The 25578-nt window shown below is 35.5% G+C and overlaps 3 protein-coding genes and 1 pseudogene across 4 annotated transcripts; 2 read left to right on the top strand and 2 right to left on the bottom strand.

Moving 5' to 3' along the window:
• Positions 1-532: 532 nt before the first annotated feature.
• LOC133697419 (ALBINO3-like protein 1, chloroplastic) lies at positions 533-5645 on the bottom strand. 2 transcript variants are annotated; one of them, XM_062119949.1, is made up of 11 exons: positions 5160-5645; positions 4968-5078; positions 4799-4873; positions 4610-4670; positions 4037-4110; positions 3820-3924; positions 3377-3484; positions 2610-2719; positions 2274-2480; positions 1844-2195; positions 533-1090 (listed from the first exon to the last, which is right to left on the bottom strand). In XM_062119949.1, exons 1-11 carry the CDS (start codon positions 5511-5513, stop codon positions 1010-1012), a joined length of 1638 nt encoding a protein of 545 aa, XP_061975933.1. In that variant the 5' UTR covers positions 5514-5645; the 3' UTR covers positions 533-1009. The 2 variants fall into 2 exon arrangements, with proteins under 2 accessions (XP_061975933.1, XP_061975934.1); XM_062119950.1 differs by having other exon boundaries at positions 2610-2713.
• A 4945-nt stretch (positions 5646-10590) lies between these two features.
• LOC133697781 (photosystem II reaction center proteins PsbY, chloroplastic-like) lies at positions 10591-11389 on the top strand. Its single transcript, XM_062120550.1, has one exon. It carries the CDS (start codon positions 10704-10706, stop codon positions 11292-11294), a length of 591 nt encoding a protein of 196 aa, XP_061976534.1. The 5' UTR covers positions 10591-10703; the 3' UTR covers positions 11295-11389.
• Positions 11390-16344: 4955 nt separating this feature from the next.
• On the top strand, positions 16345-17554 carry LOC133696778 (uncharacterized). Its single transcript, XM_062119053.1, has one exon. It carries the CDS (start codon positions 16690-16692, stop codon positions 17434-17436), a length of 747 nt encoding a protein of 248 aa, XP_061975037.1. The 5' UTR covers positions 16345-16689; the 3' UTR covers positions 17437-17554.
• A 2547-nt stretch (positions 17555-20101) lies between these two features.
• On the bottom strand, positions 20102-24840 carry LOC133697128 (uncharacterized; annotated as a pseudogene).
• Positions 24841-25578: the final 738 nt, after the last annotated feature.

Below are 25578 nucleotides of genomic sequence, written 5' to 3'. Positions count from 1 at the left end.
TTAATTTTATCATTCAATATTTATATCATTAGTGATTAAATTTAATTTTTTTTTATCTTCTTTCTATATAATTTTTTTAACCATTCTTTTTTCAAGCTTCCATGTTTCTTTTCTTAGATCAATATATATATCGACATTTTTTTTTTATCAAGTTTATACCCAGTCTATTTTTTAAAAAACTTTTTTAAAATACACCTATATAACCCGAGCATTTTTTTTCCAATAAAAAAAATGTTGTCACAGGCTTCCAAATCTAGTACAACCTAAGTTTATATGAAACCATGACATGAGAGATGATTAAATGCCCATTCATGAATGATGATGGGTTGTTGAGCACTATTTGGGCCGAACCAGGCTTTTCTCAAATCTTGAACACAGATCGACCAAGGCCCATGCAGTCTTCGAGGTTTACCATTACGAGGGTACACTGTCAACAACATTACATGGGCAACGATTTGAAACTTTTTTTAGGTCAATCGTTTCTCTTTTGGTCCATTTCATGGCAAGTGATCATATATAACAAAAGGGAAACTTGAAGGGAAAAAAACTCTGCTAATTCACAGCATCTGCACCAGTCTACAGAAAAAGGATGCAAAAGGAACTCACGCAATGTGATTCGTTGTTTCTTTTCTTTTTCATAAAAATTCTATTTTGTTGCCTATATAAAGAGTATGAGATTTCAAATTCTGAAAAGACAGATCATTGATACTGAGCTCTTTTAACTTACAACTGAAACAGCTACTCATCCCGCCCAAGAATCTTGCTGATGTTAGCTGTTCAACCGCAATACCAACATCGCGCAACCAATATGCCTCAGGAAACCTTCCCAAGTACGGAATAGATTTGTATCCCCGACATGCATGTGAACTGTGAAGGCTATCGGTTGATGTGGTTTTTTCCAGCGAAACAGTATCAAGCTGTTCTCTGTATTCATCATAACAGGTAAAGAAATATGCCTGTCAATCTCCGTAATTTGAGATAATGCCATCATGACTGAACCTCTCTTTGATCACGCCCTTTTGGCTTGATGGGCGTCTTCGGTGATTTTATCGTCCGTGGTGGCCACACTACCATTTACTTCAACTGCTTCCTGGAGTATTGTAGATTTGGAAAAGCATAAGCAATGAGCAAATGACGAAAAATAATTACCTCGTACGTTTAAAAAGGAAGAAAGCTAGCCAGGAAAACCAAATTATATATATATATATATAATTTTGTCAGAACATGGAAAGCCTGCCAGCCAAAGCACAAAGAAATTTGCTACCCACCACTACTCCCAGTTTTCAGAAAGAGTTAATCATAACTTAGTCTCTGAAGTCTATTGAAATTAATGAATCAGTCCCTGCAGTATCAAAAATTTAATAATTTTTTGTTCAAAAAATGCCTCCTTGCCTAATTAAATCTCCCTATCTTCACTGCTCTTCTTTACTCTATTTTTAAGGAAACAAAAAAAAAAAGGAATTGGAAAAGGATATGGAAATGGCAGAGGAACTAAATTATAAATAGATTTAGAAGTGTAGGGATCAAATACATAAGTTTTGACACCATGAGGACCAATTAATTAGTTTTTTCACACTACAGTGACAAAGTTAAAATTTACTCCTTTGCAAATGCCATGTACTAATCTAACCACATTCATAACTGCACCTAAGGACATCAAGGGGGGTGAATTTTGCTTTGCAGCTTTCTGTCCAATGTTTCCAAACAATAAAATGATGAAGAACATGAAAAAATGAAAAAGCGTGTTAAATATGATGTGGACATAAATTCAGTGTGTAGTTAAAATTTTAATGATGAATTGAAGACAGCAATTATACATTAAAAGGTGTAGTTACCATTCTACCTTTTGTTTATTGTCAGGTTGTTCATCCCTTGCACAAACCTCGGTAGGAGCAGAAACTTCACTTGTTTCCACAACATAATTTGTTTCCTCATCTTGCTTCTGGTCCTGACCAGATAAATCACCATTCACAACCTTAAGAGCAGAGGAATCATGAAAGGCCACTGCAGACATGTCATCAATTACAACAGCACCAACTGAGCTGGTCCCATTTCCTCTCTCAAATGAACTGCTTTCATTCTCAAGTTCATCGTTTTCCATTTGACTTCCTCTACCTGCAGCCTCTTCGGCTTTCCTCTTCTCTTCTTCTCTTTGTTGCCTTTTCCTTGCCTCTTGTTCCTTTAATTGTTTGAATCTGAATGACAGTTTATTTAGACCACAATACAGAAAACAGGATGAAGAAGTAAGAAAGAAAAGGTTTGTGATTATAAACCTTTCACCAGGACGCAACCCTTCAGGTGTAAACTTTTCTTCTTGCCTGGTCTTAGTTTGTACAGAATTTAATTCAGAGACGGGTTTCTGAATCTGCAGCTGGTCTTCTTTGACAATATCATCACTGGACTTCATCATAGGATTTTTTGCACCCCCTGACTTTTGAAGCCACACCTGTTGTGCTGTGCTTAATATGTTATTTGTGAGCCTGCAAAATATTAAACAGAATTTCAGGAAAATATAGGAAGAATGGTGGTGGGAAACAATTTCCAATCATAATATCTCTGAGACTCTAATTGAGATAATGTTAAGTTCGCATAATGGTAAGGATGCTCACCAATAAAGGCTTAGTCCAGAAGGAACAGAAAGAGAAAAGTAACCAATCATTAATGGAAGGAACTTTGTTATTGCTTGAGAATTCTTCACGTTTGGATCATCGCTCTGAAACTAGCAATGCATGTTAAAACTTCCATTGTCATCTAAAGCCAAATTAAAAGAGTGAACAAATATGACAGCATTCAAACAGAAATTTTAGCACTTCCTCGAAACACATAATGCAGCCCTTAGGCTTTAGCACACGAGGTTGACATTCTCTCCCAGCAGTCTTAGGTTTTAGCTAATAGGGCTGGTACATGTATTAATTTCCTCAAAATAAGCAAAAAAAAAAAAAGAGAAGCAATCAGCATTACAAGCTTATTGGCCAGATAAGTTCTATCCTGTCTCCTCTCACACAATAAAATTGACTGCACCACTACATGTCATTATTATACATTCCTGCGTGGGAGTTTTTATTAATTTCTTTCATGCTTCACTTAAAAATCTATCATAGCATGAATTTAGGATCACACGAGAAATGGACAAGAGAAATAATTCAGTCATGCAGCTAATGATGGCAGGAGTATAGGCTGACTCAACATGCTCTATGCTATCGAGTTTTCAGTTGCTAAAAAGGCCAAAAAGGGTAGCCACTGCTTTACTGCTAGGCAAGCCTCTCATAGAGCACAGTAGAAGGAAAAAAAAATGTTTTGAATTAGTTAATAACAATCATGCAAGCTGATTAAGATTATGCAGACATAAGCAAATCTAAAGCTGGGAAAAACTAACCTGTGATGATTGCATGATTTGGACAGAGATGTATTGTGAGACAACCAGCATGACAGGCAAAACAAGATATGCCACGGTATCTGACCATCCAAGGGGTGGATGTCCATCCTGAGAAAAAATCAAGTAATAAACAAGTAAGATCCACAAACATGGAAGATGGTGACCAAAAATCTTGTGCAACAAAAACCTACTAACTTGACAAAAAGTCAAAGTCTAACAATAAAAAGAAAAAACATCCAAACTAGAAAGGAGCAGAAATATAACAAAAAATAATTGAAATCCTTTTAAGTTGTGACAAAAGATTGTTCAGCTTATTCTATCTCTCAGAAAGTAACATGATTCCAGAAAAAAGCTTCCAGGTCTTGTGAAGATATGATGTATACAAAGTTCAAGCAGAAACCCATCCTAATCGATAACACTAGAAAGCTGAATCAAGCACTCACTACAAAAGGGAAAAGCCAAGAGATTCCACTGCCATTTTGACGAGAAGCAATTGCAGTTGGACCAGCTAGAGAGGGTATCCAAAAGAAGCCTTCTGTGAGGAGCCCCTAGATATTGGACACATAAATTAATTTAGAGAAGCGACAGAGTTAAATCCATAAAAACTAAAAGCCAAAGCAAGTAACAATTTTGATGAAGCTAACATGAAAAGAATGTTACCTCGTTTGCTACATTTGAAAGGGCTCTGTAGAGTCCAATCCATACTGGAATTGTAGCAAGTGTAGGGAGACATCCTGGCACGAAGTGGCAAAAAGATATTGAAAAGACTTTTAATTAAGAAGAGCAAAGTAAATCTTAAATCGTACTCCAAAGTAGAGAAACAACAATCTTTCCAAAATGAAAAACTTATGAGCAACTTCTATAGCTCTATTCAAGATATAAATTCTAGAAAGAGCAACATAAAAGGTATTAATCTAACCCAGGAAAATTTGCGCAGGTCTCTTTCTCCAATTGGTTTTAAGTACATCTTTATGGACCTTACAGATCCCTTGAAAGAATTTAGGCAAGTGCATGCTAGAATCTCAATAATAGAAAAAAAAGAAAAGAAAGTATTGAAACAAACTTATTGCACTGCAAAACCAAAACTCCTTACATAGAAAGTTGCATAACTCCCAACAAGGAGCAGGACAAGTCAAGAAAATATGTATCTATATCAACATGTGTCTACGAATGCTTCAATTACTTTATAAGAAACGAGTGTTAAAGCTACAACAAACTGCAAAACATAAGTACCTGCAAGCGGGTTTATCCCAGCTAGCTTATACAACCGAGCAGTCTCAAGTTGAATCCTCTCCTGCAGGTAAACAAAAAAATTGAACTACGTCAACAAAACGAAACAAGCTCCATGATTACAGAGCACGAGCTCTAATAAATAGTTCACACTTCCCTATTTTTATAGGAGAAAAGAGATTTCAGATATACCTGATCACCGGCGTAGCGTTGTTGAATGGCCTTAATTTGGGGTTGCAAAGATCGCATGGCCATAGCAGATTCCACCTGCCCACCACAACCACATCTTACACTAATTTAAGTACAGCAAAACAGAGACATACTTGAGAAATTTGCTTCAATAAAGAAACAGAACACAAACCTGTTTCTTGCTCAAAGGAAATGTAGCAGCCTTAACAAGAACAGTCAAGAGTATGATAGCAAAACCATAAGCATAAGGTAAATGCACAGCAGATAACCCATCTTTCAAAACCTGTATAATTACTTTAATTAATTAACAAAAACAAACAATCATAACTTTTATTTTAAAAAAAACAAACAGAACCAAACAAACCTTTAAAGTACTCTCGAGGCCGTAAGTAATACCAGAAAGCCAATCACTGTTCTGTGTGGTACTACTATCAACAACCTGGTCCGAGTTGGAGACAGCAGCATCGGCAATTGTGTAAACAATACTCTCTGCTCGACCAAACAAGTCCTTGATTACAGCCTCCGCTTTATCCGGGTCAGGAAAGAAACCCGGTTTGAGACCGAACCGGGCGACACAGAGCGAACCGCGAGGAATTAGTGGTTTGGGAAGGTGAGTTGGGTGAAGGAGGAGAGAGTTAGAGGTTTTGGTTCGGTCAGTAAAAGGGGAGGGAGGGAGAGGGATTAGGTTTGGTATTGTACAAGAGAGATGAGAAGCCATAAGTAAAGGATTGCAACTTTTTGCGGGTGTACTTGGTGGTATCGTATCTCTTTCTCTTGGGTGCCTGTGCTCCTGTTTCTGTGGAAGGAAGGAGAGGCAGACCAAGGAGCAGAAAGGTTTTATTTCACTTAATAACTTTTATATATATATATATATATATATAAAAGTTAATTGTTATAGCGCATCGGAGAGAGTATAATAATGTGTTTATGATGATAATAAAAAAAAAGATCTTATTGTATTTTTCTCCTTCCCACTTAAGTTGAGAAAGCAAAAAGAGCTAACCCAAGCTTAGAATATGTCTTGAAAACGCGGTGCAAACTGTATTTCTACAAAATTTTAATTTATTTTTTTAAAATTTAATATGTTTTGTATGTTTTAGATCGTTTTGATGTACTGATGTCAAAAATAATTTTTTAAAAAATAAAACAAATCATTGGCATGCATTTCGACACAAAAAGTTATTTGAAAAGCAACTGCAATCACACTACCAAATACTCTCTTAATTTGGAGAAGATGTCTTACACTCCCGTGAGATGAGGTTCCTAACTGGAAAACCCTATGAGCATAAAGATTGAACTGATGGGAACAAAAGTTTTGAATGGGGGAGGGACCACTTTTGCATCAGAATTCGAAGCCACGGACATCCTTCTCTTCCATCGTGAGGTTGCCCCTAGGATCATCGTAGTTGGGGTTGGTTCCAAAGCATCCCCTAACATCCTCATGAATCTTGTCAATATGAGGGACATATATGGGTGACTCTTCGATGTCCATGAGAGAAATTCTTTTGACCATTTGCCTACATATCAAAGGTTAATTATCTTTAGAGAGACTATCTTCAAGAGAGGAATGAGCGTGGACAGAAGGAGCATGACTGCAAGGAGACGTGGAAATATTGATGGGTAAAGAAGTTGAGGATCCATTAGCTGTAGATCCAACTTCCTTTAACAAATTCCCTGCACAAAGAAAAAGATATAAATTGAATATACACCTAAAACCAAAATAAGATGTCAAAGCAATAGCTTACCCCTAGTGCTATAAAATCTTTTGGCCATGCAGTTGATCTCGAACTAGATGCGCAATGTATCTAGCCCAGCACATACCTTTTCTTTCTTGGTGTTAAGGAAGGGCTTGTCATTTACACTTGATGGGAGTGCTCTCCAATAATAGGTACAACCTGAAGTGACACTATATTGGTCTTGTGGCTTCATTGTTCTATGGTAGCTCACCACTACCCATTTCCCTCTCCAGCTCTTTGATCGGGATGAATTTCATTTGAAAGTCTCCTTCATAGGCCCTTTTGGCCTGTTAACAAAATTGAAAAAACAAAGGAAGAAAGGCACCTTTTCAACTCTACTGATCAAGGTATGACACTGCCTAATAATCATGACAGTAGATTCCTTGTTTAGCATTATAAGGAACTTGTTGAGTGATGATAGAATGGTCCACCCATTAGGGTGTAGTTGAGTTGAATTAGAATTGTAATATCCAAATACTTCTGTTACAAAACCTTGTAAAGGAAATGAGTACCCAAATTCGTACATACAAATAGGAGTTGTAATTATAAATTTGCCTCCATTCTGTTTCTTAGTGACCTCTGAAACATGATCATCAGGTCTTGGTAATGAGACTGCATAATCTCTTGGTTCAACGTTGGAGATTGGCCTAATCCACTTGGGTTAGAGTTATCATGCTTTCAACATTATCAGTAAGAGTTTTGGACATGCGTTCTTTCCTTTTGAGGCTTGAATCCTCTTGATGATTTTTGTCTTCCCTCCTTTCAGATGGAAAAGGTAGGGAAGTTTTGGTTCTAGGTCGTGAGACAATCCTAATGGTTGATAATCTCCAACGAGTGCAACCAATTTATAACCTAAAGGTAAAATTACCCGCAAGGTACACTACTTCCTCCCCTTTTTTAGAGGCCATTCTGAATTTCTTAAAAAAAAGAAGAAAAACTGAAACGATAAGCTTACAATAAAAGAAAAGGAAAGAGCTTTGATTTAACTAAACAAGGAAAGGCATTCTATGATAAAACAATCTTGTTCTTGTGTCTTGAACCTCTTAAGTAAGGAAACAGAGTAAAAATTTAGCAGAAGTAAAAAAAAAAATACTATTTAATGTGAAATAGGGTTTTTATATACAAGTTACCTTTCTTTTCCAGCAATAAATGAAGGATAAATGGCATCTCGTCATAACCCTAGAAAGGCTAAATGCTGAAAAATATTCATTGTGCGTCGTCAAGTGGTCTTCCTAAGATGTTTGCTTTCTCTTCCCTAGTTAATCCTTTCAAATCAACACAAGCTTAGATGCCTCTTCTCAAAAGAGGACAAAAGGTATTCTGATTGATAGCCTCCCAAAACGCCTTTTAAGCCTTTATATGTGTTACATATTAAAGGCTTGGGGGGGCAACTGACAAGATAATTGTTTTAATGTATCGTTTTAAAACTTGGAAGAGTCTATAATAAAGTGGGTATGGCGACATGTCAAACTTAAAATAATTGGGTTTAACGATCAGTCAAACCCAACAAAACATGGATCTGGTGAAATGTCAGACCTAACATACTTGGGTTCAGCCTATGGCTGAACCCAAGTATGTTAAGTGTGACATCTCTTTTTCAATCACGATCTTTTCTTTCTTTAGATATAATTCATTGGCTGAACCCAAGTATGTTAAGTGTGACATCTCTTTTTCAATCACGATCTTCTCTTTCTTTAGCTATAATTCATTAACTTTCTTTATCCTTTCTTTAATACAGGGAATGAAAAATAAATAAAAAATAAAGTTTTCTAACAAAAGTGAATTTCATAAATTTATAGGGATAAAAAATGTATCATTAGAAAAGCAGAAGGACCAAAATTAACTTTTTTGCAAACTTTGAAACCACCACTCATTTTCACCTACTTTTTTCATTTTGATCATTTATATTTATATTTTATTCTCTCTTAATAATCTTACTTAAATTGGCCCTCATTTTAGTTTAGAAAGGGCAAAATTTTAAAAATAAAAAGTATTGGAACAAAAAAAAATTGTGAATAGTGAGTCCACGTTGTTTTGTGAGAAGATCCACGATGTAATTTTACATAATAAATCTCTCATGTCTTTTAGGTAGCGTTTGGTTACTGTTTTGAGACAGAAGAGAAGAAAACAATGTGTTTGTTGAAGAGACAAAAACAAAGACATAGAAATAAAATTGTCTCTGAGACAATTTTGGAGTGAATTTTTGTACTTCCAAAATAGGATGTACAAAGAGAACATGTCTCTAGAGATAATATTTATTATTTTTTATTCCTAAAATATCTTTGTAGAAAGCAATCAATTTCAAAATTGTTCAAGTAAGATATGTAAAAATAAAAATGATTATTGTAATAACTTTAAAACTCAACTCAGGGGTCTATCCAAGACAAAGTGTAGGTCACTAGTCGAGGCCTGGGTCACGGGTTAGGTTGACTCAAGTCAGTGTAAGAATAAAAATTGTTATTATCAAACCCGATTTAGAGGTTGATCTAGGGCAATGCCCGAGTCACGAGTGGAGTTGACCATTGACCTGGGTCAACATAAAGACAAAAATAGTTATTATCATATTTTAAAAACCTAACTCGAGTGTCAATATAGGGTAAGGCCTGAGTCACGTGTTAGGAGGATTGACCTGAGTTGACCCAGGTCAACATAAAATAAAAGTGATTATTATTATAGTCTTAAAATCCGACTTAAGTATTGACATGTGGTAAGGCCTGTGTCACATGTTAGGAGGATTAACCTGAGTTGACCCAAGTTAACATAAAATAAAAATGGTTATTATCATAATTTTAAAATTTTATTTGGGGGGTCAACTCAGGGTAAAGCCTCCCCAGTCACGGATCAAGAGGGTCAACTCGGGTTGACCCAAGTTAATGTAAGAATAAAATGTGTTATTAACTTAATTTTAAAACTCGACTCGAGGGTCAACCAAGGCAAGGCCCAGGTCACTAGTCGAGAGGGTCAATATGGATTGACTCGAGTCAACATATAGATAAAAACAATTATTATCATAGTTTTAAAACCTGACTCGGGAGTTGGCCCGAGACAAGGATCAGGTTATAGGTTCGGGGAGTCACCTCGGCTGACCTAAAATTTTTAATTTTAAACTGGATCAGGTCGAGCCAATTCTTCCTTTATTTTTTCTTAAATTCAGACTAGTTTAGGCCATGGATCAACTCGTTAAGTCAATCCATGTTTTATTAATATTATTAATTTAAACACTCAATATAAACTAAAGTAAAATAAAATATTCAATTATATTTTTTAAATATATAAATTTGATAACAATACATATTAAAAGTAAAATAGATTTTTTTTATATTTTATTATGTCTTTTCTTTCATAATCAAATAGGATACAACTACAATCACAATTATTTTGTCTCGTAATCCACTACCAAACACAATTATATTTCAGTCTTGTATTTTGTTTTGTCTCTTGTCTTCACTGCCTATTTCTTTTATCTCGAGACAGTAGTAGTGAAACACTAACTTATAATTTCTATTAGTTAATATTCACAAGCATATCATAATTTAATTCGTGTAAAATTTATACACCACTGAATGGTTATTTGGCCCTGAATGTGCTACGTAATTGACACAGAACTATACTCGAAGCAAGATATTATACAACCTTCGTATTTTTTTTCTAGCCTGGGCTTCAGCTCGATGGCCTCATACCCGGGCTTCCTGTGAGCAGAGACAAGCACAACAGCAAAGATGATTAAAAAAAAAAAAACATATGACCACCAATTGTGGATCACTCATGAACAAAGTTTCCAAACATCACTGAGCCCAAAAACAGGCTTGCAGCCTGTTGATATCAATCTTCTTGGACTTGTGACGAATCTTTAGTTTAAATCATGATGATAAAAGAGTTTAAGCTATGGATTAATATCTCCCCTCCGAAAATCTGTGATCTTAGCTGCCCACAGAATTCAGTTCAGAGGATGCGATAAGAGATTGTGGTGGGGTAGGCAACGTGAGGTCCATATCTCACCTTTTACACTCTCTGGATAAGAGTAGAATCCAGAAAGCAGAATTCCATTGGACGTCAATTCCCTGACTTGGCTTTACATTTCTATTGCCCATCACAGCAACTTTCATTTCTCTCCAAGGAATTCATCTTCTTGCTCAGCTTGATCACCAAAAACCAAGTCCTAGCAAGAATCAATGGCAGCAACCATGGCAACAATGGCAATACTCAATGCTAAGTGCTTGAGCATCAACTCCAACAAGAATATCAGTCCAACCAAGCCATCAACAAAACCTGTCTCTCTTCTCTCCATGCAAAACCTCCCAAAAGGCCTAACCATCTCAAAACCAGCAGATAACACTGTCCTGACCGGTACTGCTATTGCCGGTGCTATCTTCACAACCTTGAGCTCATGTGAACCTGCTTTTGCTGCGCAACAAATAGCTGAAATAGCAGAAGGTGACAACCGTGGTATAGCGCTCTTGCTACCACTCATACCAGCCATAGCTTGGGTGCTTTTCAACATCCTCCAACCAGCACTTAACCAAATTAACCGCATGCGTCAGACCAAGGGGGTGATCGTTGGGCTTGGACTTGGTGGATTGGCTGCATCAGGTTTCATATCAACACCAGACGCATCAGCTAGTGAGATTGCCATGATTGCTGATGCAACAAGTGACAACAGGGGTACTCTTCTGTTGATTGTCGTTGCTCCTGCTATTCTATGGGTGCTCTACAATATTCTACAACCGGCTTTGAACCAAATCAACAAGATGCGGTCTCAGTGAGAAATATAAACATGTGGGATTTTGTTAGGGGTGTGATTAGCATAAATTTACTTGTAATTGCACCTCGTGTTAATGGAACTTTCTTTTCTTTTGAATTTTTTTTCCCGTTTCCTTAATATTCCAATTCTTCTGTGCTGGGTTGAGTGTTAAGTGCTTGATTAGCGATGCTGATTATTGCAAGTGTATGTATTATAATGTGTAAAGTATAGCTCAAGGTGCTTAAAACTGTACACGTTGTGCTCTTGCTTTATCCTTTTCAATTATGCCATTATTACGGTCGGAGTAAGTTTTAGGTAAGGGTTGAGCAGGCTGTATCATATTATCATGGCTCAACGAAAAAAATTCATAAAAAAAAATCAAATGATGTCAACTTTAAATTAATATTTTTTAACACCTAATATTTTAATTTAATTGGTCAATCAAGTTTAAGATTAATTTATTAAATCAGATCAAATTTAATAATAATTTTAAATTAATATTTTTTAATAATTGATCTTATTAAAAGATAGAATAACCAAATTTCAAGTTAATATGAAACCAAATCGGATTTAATAGAAAGAATGTTATTTTTTTTTAACAATTTTTATTTTTCTGGAATAAATGTAATATTTTCTGAACAGATTAATTGGAAGGCTGTGATTCTATACCATGATTATGCTTTTTAAGTAAGCAAATAAACTATAATGAATGCACCATTGAAAAAAATCAAATGCTTTGTGGTTGGAACCCTGGTGCGCCAATCTTTCGCAATAGCTATCTTGTGATCATAGTATTTTTTTTTCTATTTTTAATAGATTATTGTGAATTATATATATATATATATATATATATATAAGTTTTGGTAAGTTATAATTAAATGGTTTGTTTAATTTTCAAAACATAAATTAAAGAATATAGAATATCTGAATTATCTTTCAAAATTTATGCAGTGATATTTCATTATATTATATAATTGTAAACGCACACAATACAATAAGATATATTTAGTTTTACAATTTTCAATCTCAAACAATACACTTCCAGTTATATACATCCTTAATAAAAACATCTCTCTTTTTTCCATTGTTTCGAAAGTCTCATCGCTCAAAAAGAATTTATATTTCTGACACTTAATATCATTATCATCACTGTCAACCGAGAGAGTATTTGTTTTAGAAGTTATGGTTGAGTTTTGTGCATGAAACCATTAAAATGCTAGAAAAAACAAGAAAAATTAGTTTTTATAATTAAATTTTATACACAAATAAATAAATTGCACCGCACCTCAACCTTAAACTAGGTATAGTGATCGAGACAAGAAATGTATTTCCTTCCCATACCCTTTTTCTTCAGTTATGTTTTGAGTTAGTTGAATCCTATACAGCGTTAAATTTTTTTATTTACCTCAAATTACTGTTTTTTCTACTATTATTTAATGTTGAGAGTTTGGACCTGATCAATATACTGAATATATTTTTGAATGATCTTGCTTATTACTCTCGAAGTAGTCTTGATCTATCATATATGTGATACTGTCTGCCTCGTCTAAATGATAATAATAATGCCCTCGATCTGCTCCTTTGCTTCTTCTTCTTCTTTTTTTTGTTTTTCTTGTTTCCTTTTTTAATGTTCTTTTCAAGGGAAGAGGCAGGGCTTGAGTGCTTGACTCATTTTTCCTTTTTATTTTTTATTAATAAACTATTGTTTGTCCCGTTCGTTCTCCACTCTCCCTTTCTAGGGATCTAGTTTTGACAGACACCAAGAGCCAAGAGCCAATCTGGCCATGCTCTATCTCTTCCTTTTCCCTCCCCTTAACCCCCCACTAGCTGGTTTGGTAGCCCATTTGCGAAGGGTTTGCTTTTGCTTTTAAGAGAAGCCGTCTCGTTCTCCTAACAACCCAACAAGATTATGGAAGAAAAGGGTTTTGCCAACGAAGGATTTGATTAATATTCCTACTCATCATGATTTCAATATTTCCACACCAACGGCTTCATTGATAATGGCACATGTACAGAAACCCTAATTTCTCAATTGGGATTTGGTGCTTTTTTTATACTACTAATTAACTTTTCATGTTGCACTTCGCATTAATGTATCAATCAAGGGTTGCATAAAAAATCTATACTATTTAATTAAAAAAATGAATATCACAACATTCGAATGAGATTTATCAAGCCAACTATATATATATATATATATATATATATATATATATATATATATATATATATATATATATATTCAATTGTTTTTTTAGTTGGAAGGATAACTTAGACATAATCTAGTCATCTGGTCCTCAAAATATGTTACTTTTTTTTTTCTTACAAAATAGTTATCTGTTTTTTTATATATAAAAAAATGAATCATTATTGTACATTAATTTGTATTTTATTTTGTTATCTTTTTCATGGATAGAGCTAAGGTTCCTTTTTTTTTTCTTTATTGTCAATCAAATATTTATTAATAGCTAAATATTAAATATTATATAGGATTTGTCGAATGTGGATTTGTTAGTCTAATGTGTATTTTCATATAATTTGATATAAGTTTATCAATTTAAAAACAAATATAATTTTACAAAATATAAAACAAATCATAACATGTACAAATCATAAATCCATACAATAAATTTGTATAAGAAAAAACTATAAAAAGTTGAGGGGCAATTTGGTACTTTCTTGAATATAAAAAGTAATAAATAATTAAAATGCATAGTAATACAACGAAAATACATTTAAAGTAAAAAATAAAATTAAACTTAAGGTCAAGAGGTGTTTTCAATTTTTCACAATAGTTTTTTTTTAATATAATTATACAGTTAGCCCAAGGAAAATTCTGTATTTGACTAAAAAAAAGATAAATGCCCATGTGGCGCACCCGGGAGCATGTGGGAAGCATCTGTATCCTTCGTGTAGGTCATGCAACGCCTTTCTTCATCCAAAACATCCTTTCATTATGTCATTGGAAGTGTCGTCATGTCTTCTTCTTGTTAGTACACTGCGTGTCACCAATGATGATTTAGTTTTGCGTTGATAAACCTTTCTTTTCTTTTTTTATCCTTTCTCTCTCTCTCTCTCCGCCTTCAAAAATTAAGTTTAGCCTTCTTGGTTGTTGATATTCCAACTTCAATCTTTATTTTTTTTATTTCTTATTTTGGTCATTTTATATATGTTTTGTTTGTTTTTAATTTCATCATTCAATCTAAATTTACCAAATATTATATTCTATAATGTGGTCCTCATTCTTTGAATTTCTAGTTTTTTTTCTTGGTATTTTTGTAAAAGTTTTAGTGGTTTTCAATTTCATCATTCAATTCAAATTGATGGTATTATAGTTTTCAATTTGATCCTTATTTTTTTAATTTGTAAAATTGTTTTCGGAAATTGCAAGCTAAAATAACTAATATTTTTTTTTGTTAATAATTGAGTGAATTAAGTCAAAAAAAATTTTATTTTTCTTAAACACTGTCAGATGTTTAAATTTGTAGTACTTTTTTTTTAGATTAACGTGGGTGTCCGAGTTAGATTGCGCGCACCTTGACTAATTAATCCCACGAGCCCTGAAGTTAACGACCATGTAAACCTCCAGTGGCTATCATATGAGCAACCATAGGACTTGAATCCGAGATCACAGAGGGAGCAAACCCTTTAATTTTAAATTCTTATCACTAGGCCACCACTTAGATGGTTACTATTGTAGTAATCTTTGTTTTGGAGATGTTCGTGCATGTAAAATGAACGTGGGAGATTTTATTAGATGAGCTAGATCCATGGTCACCATAGATGCATGGCTTGGTAATAAAAAATTCGATGTCTCTTTTGCAGTCAGCACACAGCTGAAAACCCTTTTTTTGGTTTAAATGCAGAAGTGTGGAAATCATACATATTGAGGTTTCGTGCTCAAGGCATGTCCATACAAAAATGATGAGATCTTGAGATGATTCGTAATAGCATGGCTTAATTATATAGCAACTTGATCACTCGATGAAGATGAAGAGTGTTTTTTGAGATCGTGATTAAGAAATAAATAAATCAACCATTAGATATTTATGAGATTCTTAATCCACTTATTTAATGTATTAATTAGATCTTTGTGAAAAGTGAATTCACAAAACAATATTCCATAAAATTAGTGTAATTAAGCAATTAATATGGGGTTATTAATTTGTAAGTAAATATGGATTATTTACTTGACTTAGGTTCTAATGAATATGGCTATAATTTTTTTGGGTCAAGTGCTAGGAGTTTTTATTTTTTTTTAATTAGCTAATTTAGAAATCAAGTATTTAATTTCTCTTGAATATTTTAAATAGACACCCCGTACGTATTAATTGATATATCCAAAGAAATTGATAAATACTACCTTTCTCGGTCACCGTAAATATTCCATAGAATAGTATCAAATAGATAATTGTGCTAGTTAGCTGGCTGGCTAGTTGAGCATTATTATTATGCTTAATTAAAGACAGTGAATGATTATATTTGAATAGAAGCCGAAAGCTAGGGCTAAGTTTTCGTGATCAAATCTTGTATCTTTTATAATTATAGTTCTATTAAATTCGTTCTCATCTGGTTGATAACTCAATTTTTAATATAAATTAATTTTAAGTTAAGCTGAGTAAGGACTGATCTCTTTTTTTCTTGGTTTTTACTCAGATATCCTTACATCTTTTTAAAAAATAAGACTAGTTTTATTCAAGATTCGTAGCTGTTTCTCTTAATAAAGAGGTTTTTTGGGAATCGAACTTGTATTCTCATCCTTATAAGGATATAGCAGTGTCTTAACTGTTAAACCAACATTTTATTGGTGAATAAGAATTAATATGGTTATATAACTTAGTCATGTGAAATGATTAATCCGTGATTAATGAAAAATTTTATTTTTTTAAATAATGATGTTTTATTTAGAAAAAATAAAATCATACAAAAACTCTGTATGGATTAAATAATCTAGATCCTGGACGGCGCTGGATTTAACACTTGGCTAGAAGCCGTTCAAATTAAGCAATATATATACTTTAAGCATCGTCCCGTTCCCTAGCAAGATGTATGATCGATGATAACAACTCCCCCATAAACGATAAATTAATAATCGTTATCATTGCACATAAAAATTACAGCAGATAATCAGCCACCACTTTGAAGCAAGCGTGCATGCGCACTAACCCACCATTTGTCTCTCCTCCTTTGCCTCTCCCATCAATATCCCTAGCAAGCCAGAATAAGTATAAAAACACAACACCAGAAAAAGTAGAAAAACCCCTTCTTTTTATCTCTCTCTCCTTTCCGGCTTCAATCCTTCTTGTTTCCCTCCCTCCTTATCTCATGCAGACGCAAAGGAATTGAAGAAAGGTGTACAGAGGGTTTTCTTTTTTTAGAGAGAATACAGAGCTAACAAGAGAACACATGCGCAGAACATGAAACCAAAACCACCCATGCTCGTATACTTCGTTATCTCCCTCATCCTCTCCCTCCCCCTCCTTTTCTTCTTCTTCTGCTTCAAAACCAACACCTACACACCACCCGGAAACCCCAACTCTGACCTAAAGATCCGGCCCGGGTACACCACGTACAAAACCTACATACAACGTCAACTAAACAAGACCCTCAATCCAAAACTTAGAAAAATATGGACAACCCGTGATTGGGACCGCAAAATCCAAGTCTTTGCTGACTTCTTCCAAGTTTTGAAACAAGAAAACCTTCTCTTCAACGAATCCAAGGCCCTGTGTATCGGTGCCCGTGTAGGGCAAGAGGTCGAGGCCTTACGACGCATCGGCGTATCAGACTCCGTTGGTATGGACCTGGTGCCGTATCCACCCCTCGTTGTAGAGGGTGATTTCCATCGCCAGCCGTTCGATGATGGGACTTTTGACTTTGAGTTCTCAAACGTGTTTGATCACGCTCTGTTTCCGGACAAGTTCGTTGGAGAGATCGAACGGACGTTGAAGCCTGGCGGGATATGTGTCTTACACGTGGCGCTTTCTAGAAGGGCTGATAAGTATTCGGCTAATGATTTGTACAGTGTTAAACCGTTGGTTAATTTGTTTACGAATTCTAAGGTTGTTCATGTCCGGAAAGTTGATGGGTTTGGGTTGGATACAGAAGTGGTGTTTAGGAAGATCGAAAAACAAGATCAGGAGATGATCCCAGGATCCCGATGATTTCGTTCCCCCCCCCCCCCCCCCCCGATTTGTTTTCTTTGAATGAATTATTATCAATCATTATTTCTTAATTTCTTTATACAAGTTTTAATTTCAGCTGGCCCATCTTTTTTTGTTATTTTTCTAGAATCCTGCCTGTTAATTTATTTTTATCGTTGTTCCTGTATATTCATGCATGCCCCACTTAACTGGCTCCATTAATTTTTACCTATAGGTTTGGATTAGTAGAACTTGACATCGTACGTGTTATCATCATGCCCATCAAATATGTTTTCGGAATTTCCAATGTTCTTTTTTTATCCTATTCTAAGGCATTTCTATGATATATTATTTCCATATATTTTTAAATAAAAAATATTTTTATTATCATAAGAATCCAAATCACAAACAATTTGGTCGAGTGAAACCAAGGAAAATGCTTAGGGACATCCATGCCGTGAAGTATAAAGCTTTTTTGGGGTCACACTCTTTACCAGACAAAAGGAGACTCGCACCATAATACACTCTCTCGTCGACGTCGAGTAACATATTGTTTTAAGAGATATATATATATGCCAATAGTCAGATTCTTGTACTGGGCCATGCAAAAATGAGGAGAGCATGCATGCATGATGCTTAATTGGTTGCTTTATGATTCCCCTGCCAGAGACACAATTTGTCTACTGCTATACTTTCTCGCACAAATTTGTCATTCAACTCCCTCCAAAAACCTGCTAGCCAAGTGCACCACAAAGTAAATCCCTGGCAGCTGTCATGGGGAAGTTGGCTTTGAAAGCTCTATTATTGCTGAGCTTCATCGAGTCTTTATGAGATTGACTGCATCTGTTTTTCTTTAAATGTAGTCCACTGAACAGTCAATAGATCCAAGGAAAGACTCCTTGCAACAAGTTTTTGAAGATTTTGGCGAAAAGGAAAGGAATAATGGTAAACCCAGCAGACTATCAATCTTCGAATCTTAAGTTGAAACCATTCGAGTCAATGAGAAGGTTGAAACCCCCGATTTCAATGAAACAAAGCATCTAGACCTCAATTTTTTCTTTCGATGTCCTTCCACGGCCATAAGGGAGAAAACAAGACCAGAGAGATTACATGGCCAAATGCCTTGCTTTTTTACCAAAAAAGAAAGGAGAGCGAGAAAAAATTCAGAACAAAATTGAGGTTCCCGCAGGCCAAGTCATAGAAAACAACAAAAATCCCAGTAGGAATACAGACAAAACAAGACAATAGGGTGATCAAGGGTTTGCTTGGCTGTCTGGAACAACATCAACAGGCTCATTTTCAGTGTCCTCGAGCTGCGACTGGGAAGCTGTTAGCTTGGCCTTTTTATATCTGCTTGAACTTCTAAGGATTTTCTCCAAGGTCAGGCCTGAACTGTTACAAGAACAAAAAAAAAACTTCAGAGATACTGAGCATGTGGAAACAAAGATAAATATAGAACTGAACTTCGTTGCAAAATGCAAAGTGTGCCCGGGGTTTTAAAATTTGAAGGTTTTCTTTTCAGATGGAAAAGTAAAGAAATATGCATCTCATCATAGGCCCTTGCTCCATAAGTTAGGAAAACGCACCAGAACAAATGATTGATACCAAAAATATGCAGCTACATACAAGCAGGGATAGAATTTGTTTTACTTTTCTATACTTACACTGGTTTTTTGATATTCTTTCCACCACCTTCCTTGCTTTTCAAGCAGTAATATCCTGTGGCAAATTTCACGAGGATGACAAGACAAGTTCCAGATATCAGTTTAAAGATGTCTGTGCATCAATGCTGTGTTTGTGGAGATCAGACATCTATTAACTAGCATAAACTTTTAACACAAAGGAAATCAGCAGCGAGTGAAGAACCAAGCAGATACTCTAGGAGCAGCAAAAATACAGCATGATCCACAAAGGTGGAATTTACAAAATGACTTTTGAGAATACATTTTTAGAAGCACTAGAATTTATCACTAAATTCGTGTTGAATTTTCATCTTAGCTCTCAAGGAAGATTGGCAAGCATTATTAAACAACCTCTCAGAGGCCACCAGCTTTCAAAGACATGAACAGGAGCGCCTTTTAAAGTGGTGGGTCAATTTGGTAACCTCAGTGACTAAGAAAGATAAATAAATTTTGGGTGAATTACAATAAACCTCCCAACATATCATGAAATTAGTATATTACAAAAACTGACCAAAAGTTGGAAAATTTGACAAGAACTCCATTTATGTTCAAGAAGCTATTACAAAAGCCTCCTTTTATACCCGAAATGACCTTATTTACTATTTCAAAAACAAAAATAGTTAAATTAAATACTTGAAACAATTAGATTAAGAATATATAAAAAAATCTAACCAAAATTGACAATAAAAAATTAATCATGTTCATTATTTTTACTGTTCATGGTTTAATCTTGTTAAGTTAATTTTTTAAATTTATATGTTCTTAAAAGAGTAATTCAGGGCATTTTAGGTACAAATGGGGGTTTCTAATACATCTTCAAACTTTTGGATGGTGTTTATAATTTCATGATAACCTAGGGTTTTTTTTGTAATTCACCCATAAATTTATGAAACGGCACCTCAGAATTCATATGCCTCGTTCATTCATCTTTAAAGAGAACACTAATGTCCTTCACCCTGCCCTGTCCCTGTAAAGGACTCTGCTTATTTCCAAATTTTTCTTAGATTTTTCCACTGATTCAAAATGCTCAAGTGTTGTTCCTTTGTCCAAAATAACAGTTGTTAATTCAGACGAGAGGAGCAGAATTATTTTATTTTTGTGTGTGATTTTTCGTAGACAACAGCATTTCTCGGCTTTTATTTTATGTTTAGTGTCGTATGAGTCCTCAACTAAGTAGGCCTAGGTAAGGAAAAGTTGGATTTTCTTACAAAAGACTCTAAATGACCAACTCCTTGATGGACTTGGAGTACTAGGAACTGTATAATCTATTTAAAGGTGTGTAATTATCCAAGAAAGAATCAGAGTTTTTGAATAAATGTTCCGGCTATATGCTTTGTGATTATGTGATGAAATCTATCTTAGGTGCGACTCATAAGATCCCTGGGTGTAATGCCTAGCTCTCTCTTCCTAGGAGCGACTCCTGGAAAACCTACTACAACTAGCAGCTCTACTTTCAAGTTTCAGCAAACAAAGCCCCTTAAATCTATCTCCAATTTCAATTTACAAAGTCGTAAACCCTTTCTTCTCGAATTTAAGGTAGTAAATTCATAATCCACCATAAAACCCTTGTAGGACAGAAATCTCAAAGCTGTTCTGCATCAAATGTCCTTATCCAACATGGGTCTGTTAGTTTAAATTTTAAACTGAAAGGCTGCTGTAACAGAACTTACCAGCCAAAAGCTCATGATGCAATTGACCATGACAGGCACTAACAAATCAATAAATCAACAAAACTCATGCAAGATTAGTAGATTACCATTTTGAGATGAGTTAAAATCTGAATTGCTTTCTCCGTCTGAGTAGTCAGAAGACAATGAATTATCTGAAGGAGTTCTAGTGCTGGAATCTGAACTGTCAGTTCTCTCCTCTGCAGAATGCTCATAATTATCATCCTGGAATATTGTGCCCGATTTTCCTATCAAGCTCTTTTTACGTTGTGAACTATTTACAACACCCTCAACATTAGCAGGGGAAACTTCTCTATCATTCGTTTGATTGTGTTGTTTATCTGAGCCATGCCCTCTAGCCCTTGTTTTTCTAGAACTTTCCAAGCTAGAATATGATGCAGCAGAGGGTTCTTTGTTGTTCTTTGCAAAGGTATTGGTGACAACGAGCCCCAAAGCACCAGATTTTCTGGCTTCTGCAGGAGTGGAACTGATCTTATCAGACTTGCTAGATGGTGAAACTTTAACCCCGCCAGCTGGAGGCTTTTCTCCAATTCCATCATTCACATTTAACCTTGATGAACCATGTAAATCAAATGATGGAACAGGAGAAAGTGCATCTAGCTTCTTTTTCTTCTTGTTAGAATTCATACCACCAACTTGTTTTGCTTTTGTTGCTTTGTCAACAAGCACCTCACCAGAAGCAGCAGTTTTGCTATGGTCTTGGTTAGGCACAAAGTACTCGTTGAAGTTGATCCTATCACTTCCACAGGAAACTTCTATGCCATGACCAGCTTTGTCAGGATGATCAATTTTAGATGGACAACCATTGACAGCAGATTTGACTACATTCTCAATCACATCATCAATTTCTGTATCAGTAGCTAGACGAAAAGTACTTGCTGCATCCATTTCTAACACCACTTTCCCTTTCTTTGTAGCCATACTGTTTTCCTCTTTATTTCCATTATCATTGGAATCATCCCCATTCACTGAATTATGAGGCTCAGTAGGAGAAGTGTCAGCCACAGAACTATTAGGTTCTGTACCTGATGTTGGTGTTCCGCTTAATAAATCCCTTGTCCGTTTGGACTTCTTTCTTTTCTTTGATGGTGTCACACAGTTCACAGCTTCACTAGCCTCAACTAATTCAGAAGTGACCACTACTTCTTTATCCACTTCCGATACCTCTTTCCCTTCCTTTGCCAGCAGATTGATTTCCTCCTGATTAACTTTATCATTGGAATCATTCCCATTCACAGCTTCATGAGGCTCAGTTGAAGCAGCGTCAGCAGCTGCAGAGATATTAACATGTTCTGTACCTGATGCTGGTGTTCTGATTAACAAATCTGTTGTCCTCTTGGACTTCTTTCTTTTCTTTGATGGTGTCCCGGGATTCACAGTTTCACTAGCCTCAACCAATCCAGAAGCGACAACAACTTTATCCATTTCCACTACTTCTTTCCCTTCCTTTGCATGCAAATTGCTTTCCTCTTGATTAACTTTATCTTTGGAATCATCTCCACTTGCAGCTTTATGGTGGTCGTTTGAACTAGTGGCAGCAGCTGCAGAGCTATTTGCATTTTCTGTACCTGATCCTGGTGTTCTGCTTAACAAATCCCTCGTCCTTTTAGACTTCTTTTTTTTCTTTGATGGTGTCCCAGGATTCATAGCTTCACTAGCCTCAGCCAATTGAGAAGTGACAGCCACATCTTTATCCATTTCTGATACTTCTTCCATTTCCTTTTCAGCCAAATTGATATCCTCTTGATTACCTTTATAATTGGAATCATCCCCATTCACGTCTTTATGAGGCTCAATTGAAGCAGCGTCAGCAGTTGTGGAGCTTTTAACATTTTCGGTACCTAATGTTAGCGTTGTGCTCAACAAAGCCCTTGTCCTCTTAGATTTCTTTCTCTTCTTTGAATGTGTCCCAGGATATACAGTTTCACCAGCTTCAACCAATTCAGAAGTATTAACTGCTTCTTTAGATCTCATGTCAGATGGTTTGCACTTCTCATGTAGCATAGATCCGGGGTGCAATGCCTCTCTTTCCTCTTCGAGACCATCAACCTGATCAGTTGCAGGTTTCTGACTATCATCAAGGATGGTATTCTTTGGACTCCTTTTTTTGGCAGTGGATGCAACAGCTAGTTCAGGGGCATCATGTCTACTTTTTGCATTGGTAGTATCCGTGTCACTCATATCAACCCCTACAAAAGATCACCTTGAATATCAGCAATGTCTCTTCATCTCTCTCCTTTTTTTCCCAATGGATGAAACAGGAAATAAACATTAAAATATGCAAGCACATATAAATTTGCACAATCCACAGACTTACCTTGTGAAGAGGGTCTCCCATCTTCTTGGACAGGATCTGTGTGTTTTTCCTTCACAGAGACAGCGCAAGACTCAGAAATTGTTACTCCCTGGACAGGAACAGGTACTGTATCGGGCTCTTTGCAGAAATCCTTGGGGTTAACTTCCATGGTCTCTCCTGTAACATCGGTGGATGAAGGAACAACAGCAGTTTCTAGATTAAGAGGATTTACAGATTTCTTTTTCTTTTTCCCCTTCCCACTGCCTTGAGAGGCTGCTGGCAAACTGAGACCATCCAAAGTTTCAGAAGATAAACAGTGTAAAGCAGCGTGTGCATTTTTCTGATTGTTTACTAAATGGTGCTGAGAGATTGTAGGGTGCTTGGATATCTCTTTATTAGAATCAGAAAGGACAATTTCATTCTCCTTGACAGAACCATCACCCCTGTTTTCCTCCTCAATTTTACGCCTTTTATTCGCAGCACTCTCTTGTTGTGATTCATTTTCACCAGATTGACATACTGAAGCCTCTTCTTTTCCAGCAAGGTCATCTGTAATATCCTTACTTTTCCTCTTCCTTTTATTCTTTTTCTTCGCACCAGATCCAGTTGTGAGAGCTCCATCTGATGGTGCACTGCCTTGCATATCACCAATCCCATCCCCAGAACCCCCTCCCACACTTCCAGTTGGTGTTGCTTGTACTTCCTTTTCCTTGCCAGGTTCATCATATTTCTCCAATATAGGAGGATCTGACCCATTGCTGTCATCAGCCAGTGACATAACCTTGCGGTAACAATCACCTTTACATGCAACTATGCTTGAATTATTTAATTCTTCGTTTCCAGAAAAATCCAAACCTAGCTGTTCAGCAACAGAAGCCTTCTGTTTTGCAAGCCGACTACTCTCATCTAGCTGCAGGGATAAATCAACAACATTGGACAAGCTTTTTGGATGGCTATCAGGGAGAAGGTTAACCTCGTCAGTTGAACCATTGTTTGTGGTACCAACCTGAGCTGCTAGGTTGTCAATATTCTCCTCTATAGTAGAAGCATCAACACTAACAAACCAATTTTTACCGGTGCCATCAAAGGCACTCTTTACAAACATGGATTCTGATAGATGGTAAAAGATCCCTCGACGTTTTACCTGGAAATTTGAAGAAACAAACTTTAATCAACAGCATTATGACACAGAGACACACAGGAAAAAAAATTGTTAATACCTTCAAAGCATGAATTTTAATGTCCCCGTTGGTCGGAAAACAGAGCTTGTGTTCATGAAGTATTTTCTCTGCAGATTGACAGAGACATCATAAACATGTCGAACAACATAGAACATGGCAAACCGAATATAAAACCATTAAGATAAATAAATACAGCAGTCGCGCATGGTAAATCAAACAAAAAATATAATTTTCTATGATATAATCCTTTTAATTGAGTGGTTAGGATTGGCAATCGTTACATTATATTTTGTAAAAAAGCGGGAAAACATACTCTTGAGGTCGGAGACAGTGTCGGAAGCGGAGACAATGAAGGCGAGGTGAGTGTCGAGAGTGGTGTCTATGAAGACAGTGTAGAAATCGGCCATCGATACTGTTTGTGATGTTGTTAGGTTTTGGCTTTCCTTTCGTTTTGAGGGGATGGATGGAAGGTCAGCAACCAGGCACTGCCGCTCTAGGCAGGAGCAGGAGGGGTTTTTTCTTCTAGTACTGTCAGCGTGTATTTCTATGGCGGCAGATGGCAAAGGGAGTAAAGGCGTTGCTTTTACTAATTAATTTTTATTTGAATACAGCTATCACTGTATTCTTACTCTGAGTTTTTTTTTAAATTATAAAAAGATAGGAATTAAAAAATTTAATGTGTATTGGAAAAGGTATTTTTAAAATATTAAGAGTAATATAATTAAAAAAAAACAATATTAAAATTGTGATATGATGGTTCAATTTTTGTCAATCATGATAATCTACAAAAACTTTTGATACAGAACATCATAGCATTATGAAATCTAAAATAAAGAGTTTAATTTTAATTAATTAAATATTTAATGTTAAATTAAAAAAAATTAAAAAATCCGATAAAAATTGAATCAACTAAACTTAGATTGGTGGGTCATTATAAGTTGTGAGCTGCACCAAATTGTTTCCAACATAAAAAATAATGCTTCGGACAATGATATTATTTTTTTAAAAAAATAAGAAAAATATAAGACCTGGCCCGATTAATTTAATAGTCAAACAAGAAATTATCAATAATTAACTATAAAAAAATGACTCGTCAATATTATACTTGGATGGAGAAGAAAAAAAAAATTCTTTAAAGACTTAGCATTACTCTGTCATAGACACTAACCCACCACTCCAAAAATTCACCGAAACAGTTTTAACACGCAAAAGACTACATGACAACACTGAAAGAGAATGTACATGTTGCTAGAGCAACAACCTTAAAAACAAACCAAATAGAAAATCATGAAGTAAGCATATCATACTTATATTTA

The sequence above is a fragment of the Populus nigra genome, chromosome 6 (assembly GCF_951802175.1).
Source record: "Populus nigra chromosome 6, ddPopNigr1.1, whole genome shotgun sequence".
Taxonomy (NCBI): domain Eukaryota; kingdom Viridiplantae; phylum Streptophyta; class Magnoliopsida; order Malpighiales; family Salicaceae; genus Populus; species Populus nigra.
This window is presented reverse-complemented; position numbering and strand designations above follow the sequence as displayed.

What these genes read in the sequence shown, in the direction of transcription:
- LOC133696778 (XM_062119053.1), top strand. Translation starts at nt 16,690, where the DNA reads ATGAAACCAAAACCACCCATGCTCGTATACTTCGTTATCTCCCTCATC.
- LOC133697419 (XM_062119949.1), bottom strand. Translation starts at nt 5,513, where the DNA reads ATGGCTTCTCATCTCTCTTGTACAATACCAAACCTAATCCCTCTCCCT. An exon ending in GCCTCGAGAGTACTTTAAAG is followed by an intron (nt 5,079 to 5,159) that starts GTTTGTTTGGTT and finishes GTAATTATACAG; the next exon opens with GTTTTGAAAGATGGGTTATC. An exon ending in AAATCATGCAATCATCACAG is followed by an intron (nt 2,720 to 3,376) that starts GTTAGTTTTTCC and finishes ATGCATTGCTAG; the next exon opens with TTTCAGAGCGATGATCCAAA.
- LOC133697781 (XM_062120550.1), top strand. Translation starts at nt 10,704, where the DNA reads ATGGCAGCAACCATGGCAACAATGGCAATACTCAATGCTAAGTGCTTG.